The sequence below is a fragment of the Gracilinanus agilis genome, chromosome 2, assembly GCF_016433145.1.
Source record: "Gracilinanus agilis isolate LMUSP501 chromosome 2, AgileGrace, whole genome shotgun sequence".
In the NCBI taxonomy this organism is placed as follows: Eukaryota; Metazoa; Chordata; class Mammalia; order Didelphimorphia; family Didelphidae; genus Gracilinanus; species Gracilinanus agilis.
This window is the reverse complement of record NC_058131.1, coordinates 223514209-223531940: the sequence shown is the minus strand read 5'-3', so window position 1 is coordinate 223531940 and position 17732 is coordinate 223514209. Positions and strand designations below refer to the sequence as shown.

Here is a 17732-nt window from a genome sequence, read left to right as displayed (position 1 = left end):
CACTGTCATGGAAGACATCTATCTGGAAGATGGCCAACTAGAAGAATGATTCTATATAGGTGTTTAGATCCTTCAGATGCTCCTATTTTAAGACAATATTATGATGATTGTATCAAGTTCCAGGACATTACAAAGACTATTAATTGGAAACCATAATCACTCAAAAAACTTGGTCTAATTATCCATAAGGATATTAAGGAAGAATCACATGGATGAAAAGTACTTATTGTTCAGACTATGATCTGACTTGGCCAATCTCCTCAGAGTTAAGGTTCATAACTGAATGAAAGAGAGACATTTGTAGAATATTTAGCAATTACCTAAAGAAATTTTCTCTAGAAATAGAAAGAGAAGGCTATTCAGTGAAGGATGCCATATTAATTCAGTTGAGCACTTCTCTCTAGTTTTAGTTATGCTTTTGTTCCAAGATCAGAAGATTCAAAGAGAGGGAGCTGGAGCTCTTTGTAGACTATTGTGATCAAGCAACCAAGAAACTCTCTCAACATGCCAGATCTCAATTCCCTGAGCAAATCAAGCATCAAGGACAATTTCAATACATTTTAAGAAAAATAACAACAATATAGCGAAGTCCTTGATTAATTCAGAAAATGAATCCCTTGAAGTAGTTGCATGTATTTAAATTTGTACTTGAAGTTGTAATTATGTAAAATATGGTAATCAGTTCAGTCCAATGGAAATAAATGCATAGTGCAACCACTATAGAGTATATTCATTGTTTGCCCTTATTGGGATCCAGCTATATCTTAACCTGCTGAAGGGGAGAGCCTCAGGAAAAGCTAGGCCAATCTAGATGGCAGGGAAACATAGGTGTATAGTTAGATGGACAACCCAAAGAATCAGTCTATCCATATATATGAGATTATACCAGTGATTTCATTCGTATAGGCCAGTGATGGGCAAACTCTACAGCCTGCGGGCCAGATGTGGGCCCCCTGAAATGTTCTATCCAGTTATGGGACATTATTTCTAATCTGACAAATACAATAAGTAGGATACAATACAATGAAACTTCGAAAGAGTTGCCTTAGAAGCAGACTGACAGATGAGCATTTCCTTTCCTTTGGCTCCCTCTTTAAAAAGCTTGCCCATCACTGGTATAAGCAATTCACAAAGAGGAAACTTCCTCAAACCATACAAATTGGCACAACTTATGAAATGTACAGTTCCCTGGTAGCAATGAGAAGTGCCTTACCCAGAGAAGCAAGATTTGAAGCCAAGTTTTCTTAATTGACTCAGAAGCTGTTTTTGCCATCTACTTACTATGCTGAGCTTCCTCTCATATGCACAAACTAAACTAGATTAATGGTTAAGGCCAACACTGTAAAAAAAAATTTCCATTTCTATCTACCACTTCAACAAAAGCAATGTTTTTGTTTTCTTGCCAATTATATTATGAACTTAATAGCTTCAATTATTCAAAGTTATTTTTTAAATGTCTATAATAGATTCATTTGGATAAAATATTTCATGATAGAAAATTTAGATTTCAATAAAACTAAAAATGAATATTTTATGGGTCTATAAACACCTAAATTTGCAAACACTAGGAAAATAGCAGTCTGAGTGGCTTTAGTACATTCAGACTTCCATTTTTTACTTCATGAACTTGAATGAAATTCATTTTAATGAGAAGGAACAGACCTGTGAGAAGCATATTTCTGTTAAAAATAATTTATAGGAAACATTAAAAAGCCAATAATTAGGAATAACAAAAAATAAAGCCATTTAAAAAGAACATTTCTATTTTCCTGCTGAAGGAATGGTTATATAATCTATTGTTTTGACCGAAATATGTATACTTATTGGGATAAGCATCAAGTTTTCACAACAAAACATGACAATTGCCATGTCTCTTTATGCATGAGGATCAAATGATCTCTTTCCTATCTCTCTCTCTCTCTCTCTCTCTCTCTCTCTCTGTCTCTCTCTCTCTGTCTCTCTCTCTCAAATCAAAGCTGTGCTCCAGCAATGTGAATTTGGTCTGTTGCTTTATATTCATAGGACATAGTCCTGTGTTACAATTTTCTCTTCTCATAAAGATTTTCTGTTTCTTCAACTTACCTGTGGCCACTCGCCATTCTCTTTCCAATCTCTGAACATCAAATGAATCTGACTACTGTTGCTGCTGGCATTTTCTCAAATTTCCAGTTATATCTCATCATTTGAAAATGTGCTTAAGTGTGTTCTGCATAGAAAGAACTTAAAAGATTTTTTAAATAAAAGCCTGAGTTGTGCATCATCCAGAGGATTGTATATTAAACTAGTACTCTACATTCAGTTTCATTTTTAAAGAAGTATATAATAAATTCAATTGTTTGTTTCAAAGCAATTCTGTTTGTCTCTCTAAATACTCTCCTCTCTTTTCTGTGCATTTGAAAGAACCTCTAATGTTATTTTTGGCATCACTATTAGTAGCCCATCTCCCGAATTACCCTCAACTTAAAAAAAAATCTACCCATAAAACAAAATAAGCAATCAAACAAAAGAAGAGGTTGACCATGTCTGAAAATGTGTGTGACGTTCTGCCCTTAATCCATCACCTCTTGTAGGTGGTTAAGGTAGCATGTTTCACCACTGATCTTCTGGAGTTATGGTTCCTCATGGTTTTGATTAATGTTTTTAAATTATTCCAACTTATTTTTCTTTACAATGCTGTAGTCATTGCTAAACCATCCCATATGTACTGTCCCTCTTCTTCACATCACCAAATTCAGAATCAGTCACTTGGATAAGTGCACGTTCACCTTATCTTTCTTTGGCCTAAGCACTATTACCACTAGGCCACTTGCATTTCCGACTCCACTGATTCATCACTTTCCAATTCTAACTTCCCTTTATGTATGGTCTTCCTCTGTGGCTTGCTTGTTTGAAATATAGCATTTACAAATAATTTTCCATTCATTCATTCATTCATTCATTCATTCACTGTACAATTATTTTCTTAATGCTTCATCAGGTCATATGGATGGACACTCCTTCCTTTCCACTTCTTCACCAAAACAAAAATGGCTGGTTTTGTATATAAAGGTCCTTTTTCTCTTTCTTTGATTTTTTTTTTTTTTTGGGCATAGGTCTAACAGTAATATTGAGGTCTAAAGGTAAGAACAGGTTAGTGATTCTTTTTTATTTAGGACATGAGGACTTGGTCTGGGTATTTTCTAGATATCTGGAATTTGGGGAAGATCACTACTCTGCTTCCTGCTATTCTGCCATATGGCTCCACTGCATCCCAGATCTTGGAAAGGACCTTCCCAACTTTCTTGAGGTCTTCCCTTCAGATCTTTCAACATTTTTTAGATAGCTGCATGGCACTCAGCCTTTGCATTTCCTTTCTTGTTCTCAGTCACATGACTAACTTTTGGTAATCACATATTTTGATAATTTTCCATTTTATACAAAGAAATATCTGTATATATGTTGCATACATATACAAACAAGAAAATTAGTGGAATGATAAGAACATCTTAGACAAATATTTCTTTACATATCCATTTCATTTAATATTTTTAAAAATCATGTTTAATAATATTTTGTTTTATCAAATACTCATATCTAGTTAAGTTAGAGCTCAAGGACTTCCATTACAAAATGTAGACCTGTCTTCTAGGAACTTACATTCCACAGGGCAGAAGGGGGACATATAACAGCTAAACAAGTCTTGTGCAATTCTGCCTGTGTCTCCTTGGTACTTGAATTTTCTTTTTTGCTCTTTGTGGCATTATTTCTTTTTAACTTGAAACTTTGGATTTTGGCTGATAGTCTTTAGTTTTCATCCTGGGGCTTTCCATAAAGAGGTAATCACTGGATTCTTTCTGTTTTCATTTAGTTTTCTAGGTGATTCTAAAAGACAAGGACAATTTTTGTGATTTTTTTTCTTGTTCATTTTTATGTAGTCTGATGATTATGTTCTCTAGATCAGCTGTATTTCATAATATAGAATTTGTTAAAAATCTTTTGGTATTTTAATATTTTGTTTTTTAGTGGGGACTGTTAATTTTATTTTACCTATTCTAATTTTTAGGGAGTTTAATTCTTGACTAAGAGTTACCATTGTCCCTTCCAAAGTGTTAATTCTTGTTATTTTCCTTCCTTGCTATTCCATTTTGTATCATTTCATATTTTCCAGGCACTCTTATAGTCCTTTTTGCCAGGACATTGTTTAATTCTTAGAGGCTCTTAGATTTGTTGTAGTTACCTCTTTTTCTTGATTTTCCTTTTAAGCTTTCCTTGGGCTAAGATATTTGTTGTGTTTAGCATTTTCTTTTTATTCATATCCCTAGCCTGTTTCTGGACTGAGGACTTGTGTTTCCCCATACACCTAGATGCCTTGGGTAGTCCTACTTAATCCTGAATTTGGTGGCTAAACCTAAGCTCCATCTTCTGTAGAAACTGTGTAGCTTTGTCTCCTATTATAGTTTCATCCTGAAGTCCCTCTGCATGCAGGGTTCAGTATAGGTTACTTTAACATTGATTTAGACCAGTGATGGGGACCCTTTAAAGAATGCGCAAACTGCAAGCCTCATGCCACATGTCAGCAGCCTCCCTGGCTTATCCCAGATGGGAAGGAGCCCATTGGGCTGGTGGGTAGGGGGTGAGTGATGTGAGAAATGTCAAGGGACATGAAGAGGGGAAAGAGAGCGGCCTCCTCTGGCACACATGCCATAAATTCACCAACACAGGTCTAGGCCTATCTCTTGTTATAGAACTGCTAAGGACCACTCATTTGGCCTTATCATCTGCCATAAGAGACCAGATATCTCTATGAGGGCTGCTGGTCAGACCTCCTCTTGCCTCAAATGGGGCCCCTGGGTCTTCCTATCCTGATCCAGCCCTGTCTCCTGCTATGGAAATAGGCTACTTTGTACTCTGTCTCCCACTTATTCTGCATTATCTCTGCCCAGTACTTGCATAGGATTCCTAAAGGCTTTTTCTGTTCAGTCTTGATTTAGATGAAGGAGCTTTTATTTGATTCTCCTTGTTTTATCACTACTCCTGGTGTATTTTTAGAACTTGACTGGAATGTTTGTGGAAGACTTGGGCTCCAGAAGTTACTAAAATTTAAATCTCCTATAATGTTTTTAACAATATACTTTTTTTTTAAATTTTTTAAACCCTTAACTTCTGTGTATTGACTTATAGGTGGAAGATTGGTAAGGGTAGGCAATGGGGGTCAAGTGACTTGCCCAGGGTCACTCAGCTGGGAAGTGTCTGAGGCCGGATTTGAACCTAGGACCTCCTGTCTCTAGGCCTGGCTCTCAATCCACTGAGCTACCTAGCTGCCCCCTAACAATATACTTTTACCATTTACTGATATTTGCTGAATGGTTACTGAAAGTATGACTCTATCCTGAGTTAGAGAAGTAAAATTTATTGAAATTTAGAAGCTATAGCCATTTTTTAGGTCTTTGTCTTTTTTTACTTTTAGGGTCAATAGAGCCATAGAATCTTATAGTTGGTAAAGAAATTTAGAGTAACCTTATTCATTATTTTTTTTTCAGAAAAGGTAAAAGTTCATACATAAGCTTTCTTTAGTTATGAGATTTTATTTTGAAACACTCCTGTTTTTTATCACCTTCACATACTTTGGCTTAGCAATTCTGATGATTTTTTCCTACTCTATTACATCTAATCCAATTCAACATGCAAGGTAAAACAACTAGGGCATCTGAGAAATGCTCCCCCCATAGGAAGTGGTACAATAGCTCCTTCTTTAAGGAAAACAAGTTGAAGAGATGAAATTGAGGAAGTAATACATTCCAGACATTAGAGTGAGGCAATTTTAACTATTCTTGAAAATGAATTTCCAAATTTATGCCAGGTTCTTTCCTCTGAGCAGATGACTCAAGAATCCAAAGGAGAGGAAAAGCCTTGCCAGGCAAAATCTTTGCTACCATCTTGTAGAATATTTCTGGACAAAACTGCATTCCTCTCTGAAACATTTGAAGACACTTCTTTTTTGTGACACTTGAAAACAAATCTTTCAAATGCAGTATACGGTTCTGCCTTCCAAATGCTAGATCCAAGAGATTTCTAGTGCATGACAAAATATTTCAAAAGTCTTTCATTTTATTGTTTATTTTGCTTGTATTGCAAGATACATCTTATTTTATTTGTAATGTCAACCAAAACCCAAAATGAATTATCTAATTAAGCAATGATGCTAAAATCAAAATGAAATGGACAACAAAAACTGGCTTTAGAATCTAAATAAATATAGTTGAAAATAAAACATTCTCAGTTGGTACACTATTTCATACATTTAAGGGTACTTTAAGATACTTGATTATTACTTTCTTGAAAAACTGTTTTTTTAATATGGATTCGATAAGATAGTCTTCCAACTCGGGTTCAATAGATAGTAAATTCTCAAGGGACAATAATTGCTTCTCATCACAAGTTTTAATGGAATTCAGTGTATGTTCTTACTATTTTCTATATTCTTCACCCTCCCCCCATACTTCTTCCTGAAGACACACAGTAGGCCAAAATTAATGAGAAGCCTCCGTGTTTTGGTATTTTGCTTGCCTATTTTCCACACGTGCAACTATACATACTTTAGCAGAATATCTAATTTAAAAAACTGTCATAATTTTCAAGAAAATTCCTTAAGAGTAAAAAAATAAAAAGTGGGTTTTTTCCTTCTTTCCAAGATTTGGTCCTTGCTATTAAAATATTCCAATAGAGGATATATAATAAATCATTTTAACCATCCACATTTCTCAGAGGTATGTTCAAATGCTCAAATCATGTAGATCCATATCTGGTAAAGGATGCCTTTAAAAAATAAACTGCTCTATGTTGATATGTGAACATATCCATTCCTGTAGTTCTTATGTCTAAGTAATTTTTCTTCATGTAGATTAGATGAAACTTATGACAGAACTGAAACCACATAGATATTGCCTCAACTTCATTATCTCTGCTTCGAATTAGCTTACAACAACCAATCAGTAATTTTTCAATGAATGTTTAATACTATGTGCCCAGCATCGTGTTAAAGTGCTGTCAAAATTTCAAGCCAGCTATACAGAAATAAAAGAGCAGATTTATGCTCTTAAATCATTTTCGTATAACATGTTAGCATCCTGTTTTAATAATTGGTGTTAGTAAAAGAAAAAAAATTAAACAAAAGGTTCTGATTGTCCTGGTCTCCTGTTTGCTCAAGAGAGAAAAACACTTAAGGCTTCACATTTCAAAGGCTTCCTCCTGGGAAATATGTACTTCTTATTTCCTCATGAGTAAATTTTTCTGAAAATTTTATTCACTACATGGTAAAAAAGGTCTTCAAAGACTATGTCCTAATACTAATATGTATACTTTACAATATTAAAGAAATTTCTTTTACAAAGAAATAAGACTGCCAGAATGCTGAAGTAGATTTTAGTTTAGAGAACTGGAATTATATAAAAAAGGCAGCAAATAACAGAAACATAATTCATTTTTTTGCTAAGAACATGAATTTTTCAATCCATTAAAGAAAAACTTTGATCATCTTTTTTCTTAAATGTTGTCCATGTTTGTAACACATAATATACCATATTAGTTTCTTATATGTCCATAAAACTAGGTATGAAGAAGATAAATCATCTTTTTAAAATGTTAATTGCAAGAAAACTATATTTAGTGAGTAGGTTGTAGAATCAGGATTTTTGAGAAAACTGTAAACTCAGCCGAGGGTTGCATCAACATAAGTATACCTGAAATACAGTAAAATACTATCAAAATTTCAACTGTAAATACAATTTTAGGTATTTAAGGGAATAACTATTAAAAAACTATCAAATAACTATTAAAAAAAACTACTAAAAGACCAAAATTTAGAAAGTACAATATAGGGAATAAGTACATGCCATCTTTTCATAAGTCATATATTTGTTTTTCAATTTGTGACCATTTAGGAAAAATGTCATGTCTTAGAAAACACAAAAATGCTTAATTGCACTTGCTTGACATATGTATCAATAGCTACCCCCAGTGGCCACAAAGTAGTCTGGATTATTCTACTTCAGAAAATCCTATTATGCAGAAAAGGTATTAGATAGAAACTTGAAAACGAATTAGATGTCAATTGTGCATTGACCAGCCTAGCTACAATGGAAGAGGTCATCACGGAAAGGTTGGACACTAGGTGATGCATGCTTTTGCTTACATCTTACTGGGTACTAAACATAAAAAAGGTTAGAATTTGTATTGGTATTATTTTTAAAAGAACCCTTACCTTCTGTCTTTGAATCAACACTATATAATGATTCTAAGGCAGAAGAGTGACAAGGGTTAGGCAATGGGGGTCAAGTGACTTGCCCAAGGTAACACACAGCCAGGAAGTATCTGAGGCCAAATTTGAACCCAGGACCTCTTCTCTCTAGGCTTGGCTCTATCCACTGAACCACCCTCTGTATTGGTATTTTTAAACAAAGATGGTGAACATGGTTGAGTTGATCAAATAGAATTACATTAATATTAAAAGCTAAAATTAAAGTTTCATTTACCCTCATTTGAAGTTCAATTAATTAAATATCTTTAAATGTACCTCTTTAAATAATTTATAATGAAGGCAGCTTGCAAGAGTGGATAGAGTGGACTAGAACTACTGATTACAAACCTCCCTAATCCCTTCCACTTACTAGCTGTCTGAACCTGGGCAAGTTACTTAATTTTTTTTAAAACCCTTACCTTCCATCTTAGAAAAAATACTGTGTATTGGTTCCAAGGCAGAAGAGTGGTAAGGGTTAGGCAATGGGGGTTAAGTGACTTGCCCAGGGTCGCTGAGCTAGGCAATTTTTGAGGCCAAATTTGAACCCAGGACCTCCTATCTCTGGGCCTGGCTCTCAATCCACTGAGCCATCAAGCTGCCCTAAGCTACTTAATTTTTCTGAACCTTGGTTTTCTTATCTGTAAAATGGGAAAAAGAACATCTATAGGAGCTCCTTCCCAGGGTTGTTGTGAGACTCCAGTAATCTTACATTGATACATACTGCTTTGTAAGCCTGAGAGATCTATACATTTCAGCTACTATAAGTAATGAAACAGGGAGAGAAAATTAACATAGTCTTGTATACAAGATCCCAGGATCTCTAATTTTTCTAGTAACTGTTTCAAAATAATCCATTAACTATAACTAATCATTGAAATAAAACTCAAACAAAACAGAACTCACGGATACTTTATTGCTCACCTTTCATACAAAGCACACCTTCAGCCATTTTCTTTCACAGCTTGACAATGTTTATGTACACAAAAACCCAGCAAGAAGCATCATGTGGATTTCAGTAAAGAATAATGTAAAACATCAACTCAGCCAGGCTTTTGTTTTCTGCAGCAATATTAAAGGGCCTCCTCCACTAGGCAACATCCATCTTCCTACTTGGTAGTGCATTTCTTCAATTTAAAAAAAAAAAAAACAACCCAAAAACAAAACAAAAAGGCACCTGCCCAAAACAAACTATCTTGCATTTGCTGAGCCAGTGGTATTAACTCGTGCATAAGACAAATTTCAGTTTGCTGATCCTTCTAGTTAACTTCAAGTAAAAATAAGGTTGTAGGAAAAAATTGTTTTGGATGGATGCAGGTCAGTTTGCATTGCTATACTTAACTATATGCCTACATACTAGAAGTTCACAACTTAGCTTGATTTAATGCTCTTTGCAGATTTTGGCCATGTTCAAGGTCTTTAGAGTTGAGCAAACTGTAGTTTTTAATGAACAGAAGATAAGGCTACTGAATGTGCTATATGCAGAAGAGCTCATATAATAGAAACATCTATCACTTTGATAGTGAAGCAAATATGGATTAATCTCACTCTGAATAGAAAAGGCCAATTATTAAAAGCAGAACTGTACTTGGAAAATATGTACCAGAATATATAAGCAAAATATATAAAAAGAAATTATTAATATAAAGAAAGAGGGTTTCCTAGTGAAAATCTAAAAAGAATCTAGGAGAATGCTTATTCTCAGAATTGTATATTGAAGACACTGCTGGTACCTTCCAAGTAATTGTTTCAAAATGTTATGCATGTTCTGACTGCGGTATTAGTCTAATCATTAAACATAAGTAGCTATTTGTATGTTTTTTTGGTAAATTTGGTGGGAAGTATGTATATCTCAAATAAAGACCCAACTAAACCCATTAAAAAAACAGAATAGCATATCAACTTATAATTTCTTGTTTAAAGCAGGAATTTCTGGCCATATATGGTCTCATATTAGTTCAACTAGATATTTACCAGGCCTCTAAAATGAAGTTTCTATTACTTGAGCTCTGCTGAAATGTAATCTTTAGTAGCCTCAACTAGAATACTGTCTTCCTTGTCCGAATCCAGAATGATTATATTGATAACCTCCATGTTGGAAATGTTGCTCAAATTGACCCCCCTGATTATAATTCTGGCCCCCTCTTGCTCCCCAACCTCCACCTTGACCTCCACGACCTCTGCCTCCTCGGCCACCCCTCCCTCCTCGACCACCTCGTTCACCGTGATGCCCACCGCCATCTTGGTATCTATTGTCCTGTTGGTAGCCACCACCCTGGTATCCACTTCCTGTATATGAAGATGATTGGAAGCCACCATAACCACCTCCTTGGTAGCCGCCACTGCCACCATGGTAGCCACCTGTTTGGAAACCTGAATCTCGATAACCGCCATCTTGATAGCCACCTCCTCCTCCACTCCCTCCATCTGTCCATCCTCCTTGGTGTTTATTTCCTCTTCCACCCCCTCGACCTCCATGGTCATAACTACCACGTCCACCTCTTCCTCCTCCTTGTTCATGACCTCCTCGTCCTCCATATGACTGTTCGTGACCTCCTCGTCCTCCATATGACTGTTCGTGACCTCCTCGTCCTCCATATGAATGTTCATGACCTCCTCTCCCTCCATATGATTGTTCATAACTGCCTCTTCCTCCTCCCCTGCCTCCTGTTTGATGCTGAGGTCCATCCTGTCTTTTCTGCCATGGTGGCATCTCTGGAGGTGGAGGTTCGATTTCATTGGGTCTACCACCTCTGTCAGGTACACGGCCCATCAACACCTTAAAAAAAACACAAAACTATTATAAACCATTTTATTTCACAAACAAGAGATGGCTTTTAAGAAAGGTGATCAAGTTATACTTTTGTGGTTACCTTTACTATATCCTAAATTTCTGATAATGAAATTGATCACAATGACAACTTACACATATAGGGCTTTAAGGCTGGAAAAATATATATACACAAAAAGTACTATATATACACATTTGTACATTATTTATATATTTTCTTTGATCTCTGCAATAACCCTATGAAGTAGGTGCTATAATTATAACAATTTTATAGATGAGGAAGCTTAAGTTGAGAAGGGTTAAGTGACTAAGCCAAAGACAAACAGTTAATAAGTATATAATGTGAGGTATGAACTCAGGTTTTCCTAACACCAAACCAAGTGCTATATTCACTACACCATGATGACCCTCAAATTTCATGAACCAAAGGAACAATTAAGTTCTCAAAAAACAGTATCAGAATCCATGGAGAGTAAAGAGGGTGAGGCAGGGGGAATAATTTGATTAAATTATCACAATGGGAAACTAGTTTTTTGGGGTTGTTATAGGATGAAGAACGGTAGCCCACAAACACTTTTTGAGGTACTTCTGATGAATAAAAATTCCCTTCGGTTTTTCTTGGAGGAGACTGTAAGTCAAAATTTTTCTAGAACATAAATGTTAGTAATTTTTTTTTCTGATAAGATTCTTTGTAAACTTTCTCATTATGTAAAATAATTGTTTGGATAGACAATTCTTCTTCGAGAAACTAAGTGGATAAAGAATATTTATTGCAGATGGAGGAGTATAGCTGAAGAGCACTGGTCTTAGAATCAGAAGGATTTCTGTTTCTGACAGTTATATGATCCTGGACAAGTCACTTTAACTTCTTTGTGCCTTAGTATCTCCATTTATAATGTGGAGATAACAAGGGTTATTAATTACCTCACAGAGATATTTTGAAGAGAGCTCTTTGTAAACTTCAAAATTTATTTTACTTAAGATGCAATTGGACAGACTATTTATTGAGTTAGTATATCAGTGCATGTATCTTAAAAAAATAATATACATGGAAAACGAATGAGGTGAGGGTTACAATTAAATGGAAGGAAGAGAGCGGGGGTAGACTGCAACTAGGAAATTGTGTAGCACTTTTAACAATCCAAGATAGTCCTTGAAACAAAAGGCCATCTTTTAAAAATCGGTGTTCTCCCAGCGATTTTATGTGGCTAAAAATCATGGGCCACTGTAATTTCTAGAACATCAAAATTGTAAGTGACTCAGGGAAAGGTGGAAAGATGTATGGGAGGAAAAACTAGACAAAAAAGTAACATGTTTAGAGCTAGAAGATATTTTAGAGAGCATCTAGTATACTTCCTATCACATTTTATAGGTAAGGAAACTAAGGCCCAAGAGGTTAAGTGATTTGCCTAAGCTTCATACAGGTTATTAAGTGGCAGACCTATGATTACAACTTATGTTCTCTTATTTCAAATCCATTGTTCTTTCTAATCTACTACTCTCTACCACATGCAGTATATTACTAATTATTATTTATAAGCTGTGGCAAAGAAGATATTACTCAGAAAATATATAAATGGAAAAGAGACAAACCAGTCATATAGAGTATAAGGGATAATATATAAACAACCAAAGTGCTGCATTATCCATATCATGTTAAAATAACAGAGGAAAGCCTCCATTGCATTCACAAATTCTTCATTAAGGACTTCAGAAGGACAATGACAAAAATCACACAGGATGAGACTATGAGAAGACGTGTGATCTGAACCACTGGGACCCATATAGATGAATTCACAAATGTAAAGAAGTTTAAGATTATTTAGGAAAGAAGTTAATATTAAATGATTCATAAGTAAGATCTTATTTATGAGTGGAATTAGATCAATCAAATCTTTTGACAGTATGTTGTAATTTTTACAAAAGAAAGGGCAGAAAAGGAAATAAAATTGTCAAATATTTTCAAAATACAAAAAGCTATTTATTTCTACATTTTACAAGTTGTCAATTAAAAACAGGAATCACTTGGTGTATACAATTTGTACAACATATTTTAAGTTAGAGATTCACTAATGAGAAAGGTGCTTCACTTTTGCAATTTATTTTGAAGCAAAAGTCAAATGTATTACAGACACAAACACCTTACCTTATTGATGGCACAGGCAGTTTTTTCTCTAATAGATCCACTGCTTGTCCTTAAAATCTTTGAAAGATCCTGTCGAGCAGCCAAAAGATGAGCAACAGAAATAGTACTTTTTGCAGATAAGAGGGTGCGTTTTGGTTGGTAGACCTTTGCTAATTTTTCTGTTTGACTCTGTTGAATGAAAAGAAAAACTTGCTTTCAAAATAACACATACTGAAGAATCTCATGATTAAAAAAAGTTACACATCTCCAAAAAGCACAAGAATATTAAACTATGAAGCAACTTCTTAAAGGCAAGGTTGGCGGGTTAGTAAAGGTACAGCATAAAACTTAAAGGTCTGACCTAGATTGATTCTTAGAGGTTATCTATCTAATCTAAATGCCTCATTTCATAAATGAGAAAAAGCAGAATGAATAAAGGTTAAATGACTTTCCCAAAGTTATACTAGGAAAAAGACAGATAATCCCTTCCCAGGAATGAGAAGGTAGAGTCTGAATCAGGAGAACAAACGTAAACTAAAAAATCAGACTGAGTTGTCAGAACACTAAACATGAAATTCCCATCCATAAGATGGGTAAGAAGACAAGCTCTAGGTTGGAGATATGGGTTTGGGGGTGACTAACAATAATTGATATTCTTATAGTGCTTTAAAGCTTGCAAAGAACTTTATATGCATTTTTTCATACCACCCTATGAGGTAAATACAATGATTATTACCATTTTACAGATGAAGAAATGAAGTCAAGTGGTTACACAGCCAATTAAGGTTTAATGTAGGATTTCTACTCAGGTCTGGCTCCATGTCCCATAGCCTACTATACCACATTGCTTGTCATAAGATTTTAGGAAACCAAAATGTAAGGAGTACCACAGTGTTAAATGCCTAATTCACTCTAATTCCCTTAAATTTTGGTCTATTTCCACTCCTTACATTTCTGACTGGATACTGATATACTAATAATGTCTACTGTGCTTCCTCTTTATTCAATCACCTCCCCTGGATTAACTTCATTTATTTATTTATTTATTTATTAGAAAAAACCCTTACCTTCCATCTTAGAATCAACACTTTCAAGTGACTTGCCCAGGGTCACAAAGCTAGGAAGTGCCTGAGGCAAGATTTGAACCCAGGACCTCCCATCTCTGAGCCTGGCTCTCAATCCACTGAGCCATCAACTGCCCTTTGCCCCTGGATTATTTTGATACCATTTCTGTCCCTATAATGGTTCTCTGGATGTCAAGGATTAGTGGAATGGTAACAAGGGGTAGTGGAAAGCCTCTGTCAATTCCAGGTCATTGTATGCTTCTGGCTTGATTTCTTTTTGGGACTTTACCTCAGTCTACTAGGTACCAGAGGTAATGCCATCCACTCTATGACTTACACATTATCTGAATTACATGTTCTACCTGCCTGCCCACCCACCCAGATAAGGGTAGTTGTAGAGTTTAAAGGATATAATTCAATATTGGCATGAACTCATATAGGAAAAAACAGTGGAACACAAGGTAGATATAAAGAAGGTTCTCCCCAGGTAAGAGACAACTAGACAAATTACTTCAGTGCTAGGGAAGTGGCCTTCTTCCCTTTTTTCAATTTCCAAACATGGTTGATGATGGTATGAACAGAATTAGTGTGAAAAAAGCCTGATCACCTAGGACTCCTTGGGACCTTAAGTGTAATATTGGCCTTACTTACAAGAGGCTTTGGTTGCTTAGAGCATGTAACTTGGGTAACCTAAACTCTCCTAGGTAGTTAGCAAGTCTAAAGGTACTACCACACACAAAATGAAATCAGAAAGAAACCACAGTATGCATGACTTTATATGCCTTTCAAGAGCAGCTTATTTACCTCTATGGTAGTAGGTAAAAACATTAGAGAAAAATGTAGCATTTGGGCAATATTTGGTTTTATGATTAGGAGTGATATCCCACAGAAATGTGAATAGTTAAAGGGCAATGAAAAAAATAGTCCAGAAATGAGATTTAATGTGAAGATCTCAACTTGAGAGATCTCTACATAGATAGAGATCTGTGGAACCAGAAAATTTCCTTTTAGAAATAGGAAGGCAGTCAGTTAAGTAGGAGGAACAGCAACATAACATCATTGCCCTGGGAATAGGGTAGATATGACAAAATCTAATAATACAACCTGCAAGTCAAAAGGGAAATGGCAGGAATTTTAGTAATTTTGCCCAAGTACAACCTTAAAACAAGTGGCCTGAGATAGATTTATTCTGTTAAAACTCACCTAAATGGGAGCAGTTGGGTGGCTCAGTGGATTGAAAGCCAGGCCCAGAGATGGGAGGTCCTATGTTCAAATCTAGCCTCTGACATTTCCTAGCTGTGTGACCCTGGGCAAGTCACTTAACCCCTATTGCCTAGCCCTTATTGCTCTTCTGCCTTGGAACCAATACACAGTATTGATTCTAAGATGGAAGGTAAGAGTTTAAAAAACCCAAAGAGCTCACTTAATTCCTTATATACAGGTAGCCTCAAACCATGCTTCATAGCCCAATCAGTCATCCACAAGTCACCAGGGCCTACCCACAATGGGATCTTTATATCTCTTTACCTTGTTACCATGTATATACCCTGCTTCCCTTCTCTCTTCCCCTCCCACTTTTCTATTTCTGGCTCTGGAAACAGTAATTAAATAAATTTATCATTGCCACTGGAAAGGGTAAGACAATTTACTATCTTATAGCTCTATTCATAATCCATGACTACCCAGATCAAAACTTCCTTCCCTAGCCACCATTTCCCTATATAAATTATATTCCCCCATTAGTCCATAATCTCTTTAGGAGCAATGATTATCTCATTTTTCTTTTTCGTATACTCAAGACCTAACATATTTAATAATTATAGCATTTAACAAATTTATTCATTCATTAATTCATTTATCTACACTAGAAAACAGCAAGGAATGCACAGGTCTGAGCCATGCTGGTAGTATGGCAATGGATACATGTCTCCACGATGCACTTCTGTTACTGTGTATATGGATATCAGAAGATCTGGGCTAAGGTGAATCAACTTTTTGGAACACTAAAATTGCCCACTAAATCTAATGTTCTCTGGAAAGCTTTATTGGGGGGGGGGGGGGGTTGGAAGCAAGGGAAGGAAGTATGCTTATGACCTACTCTGTGCTGCAAAAATTCTATCTTCTAAATTAGCATTTCTCTAAATTGGTGAAGAGTTGGACCTGGTATACTGTAGGTAGTAGAAGATAACTGTACTTATCTGACATGGTAGGAAGGATTTCCAGAAATAAAAGCAGATAGCATAGAGACAAATTACTAATCAATTCTCATCTATTTGTTCTTGAAAAGCTGATTTGTTAACCTTTGGAAAACTGCAGGATGCTCAAATGACAATGCCTACGAATCATACATATCTCAATGGATCTAGAAAGTAAACATTGGGCAATTTTTAGTTATAAAGGGTTGGGCTAAGAGTGTGGGAGAGATTGCCATACCACCACCATCTCTTAATATATAATTAGATGTACTCACATTGATAAATAACACATATTCCAGATAGTCAGGCAAGAACTCCTAAAACTGATCCTCTACAGGGTATAGAAGGGGCTTACATCTTTTTTATCATGGTTCCTGATATCAGGACCCACGGTTTATGACAGAGATGCAAATCCACTGTTTAAAATTTTCAGTTATTTGCAAAGAAAGGGGAGAATCAAATGTCTCCCTGAGCTCTTAAAAAGAAACCTCTTCTTCAAGTTGTTCAGAGGCCAGCCTGATCTGTTAAACAGGTCATCAAAAAGTAAAACCTTGGTCATCTCTGTGGGAAATCTCTGTTAGAGATGGGAGGTTCAAAAAGGAATTGTATTGGAAAAGAATCTGAAAAATTCCTAGCTGACATGACAAAATATGGGGAATTCCAGGTGCTCCCCAAAGCTAGAGTCACTTCTACAATATGTCTAAGTTAGGAGTTTACAGCATTCAGAGTCTTTTAAACACCTTGCCAGGTCCTTAGTTTTTCAGAGAAATGAGATAATAAACAACAAGGTCCCTGTTTCTGAAGCTTTATTCTTGGGGTTTGAAGTTTGGAAAGCAGATCTGCCACTGCAGTTTTAAGCAATGAATGTGTTCATGAACAACACTGGTGCTGGCTAATATGTTAAGAGAGGGCTACTAAGAAACAGCAATAAGACATGCCCTTTACAGTAGAAGCAATTTTCAATTAAGGTTGAAATGGTAGGTAAAACTTGGGAGGAGAGCAAATGCAAAACAAACACGTGAAGCCAGACTGTAAATATTTATACAAGGAGATACAAAAGTCAAAATGAACTGGCAGACCAATCTACTGGCCTGTTTTCCCAAAGCATTGGCCATTTTATTACAATTACTTATGTTTCCTGCCCTCTGCTGGCAGTACTATACTGGGATTGTCAGAAGCAGTGTTTGCTAAGCTATTTTCTTACTTAACTGCTCCCATTAAACCATGATCATATACACATGCACACACTATGAAGATACAGACACAATTCCAAACAATTTTGTTT

At 35.7% G+C, this 17732-nt stretch overlaps 1 protein-coding gene across 2 annotated transcripts in view; it reads right to left on the bottom strand.

The window, feature by feature from the left end:
- Positions 1–9167: 9167 nt before the first annotated feature.
- FAM98A (family with sequence similarity 98 member A) overlaps positions 9168–17732 on the bottom strand; it is a 33183-nt gene continuing 24618 nt past the window's right edge. The window contains exons 7-9 of one of the 2 annotated variants that reach the window (XM_044660970.1): positions 13210–13377; positions 10886–11051; positions 9168–10795 (exon numbers count right to left, since the gene is read on the bottom strand). In XM_044660970.1, the coding sequence (XP_044516905.1) occupies positions 10308–10795; positions 10886–11051; positions 13210–13377 (822 nt within the window). In that variant the 3' untranslated portion in view covers positions 9168–10307. Of the gene's footprint in view, positions 11052–13209; positions 13378–17732 lie in introns of both variants that reach the window. The other variant, XM_044660969.1, reaches the window with a different exon arrangement.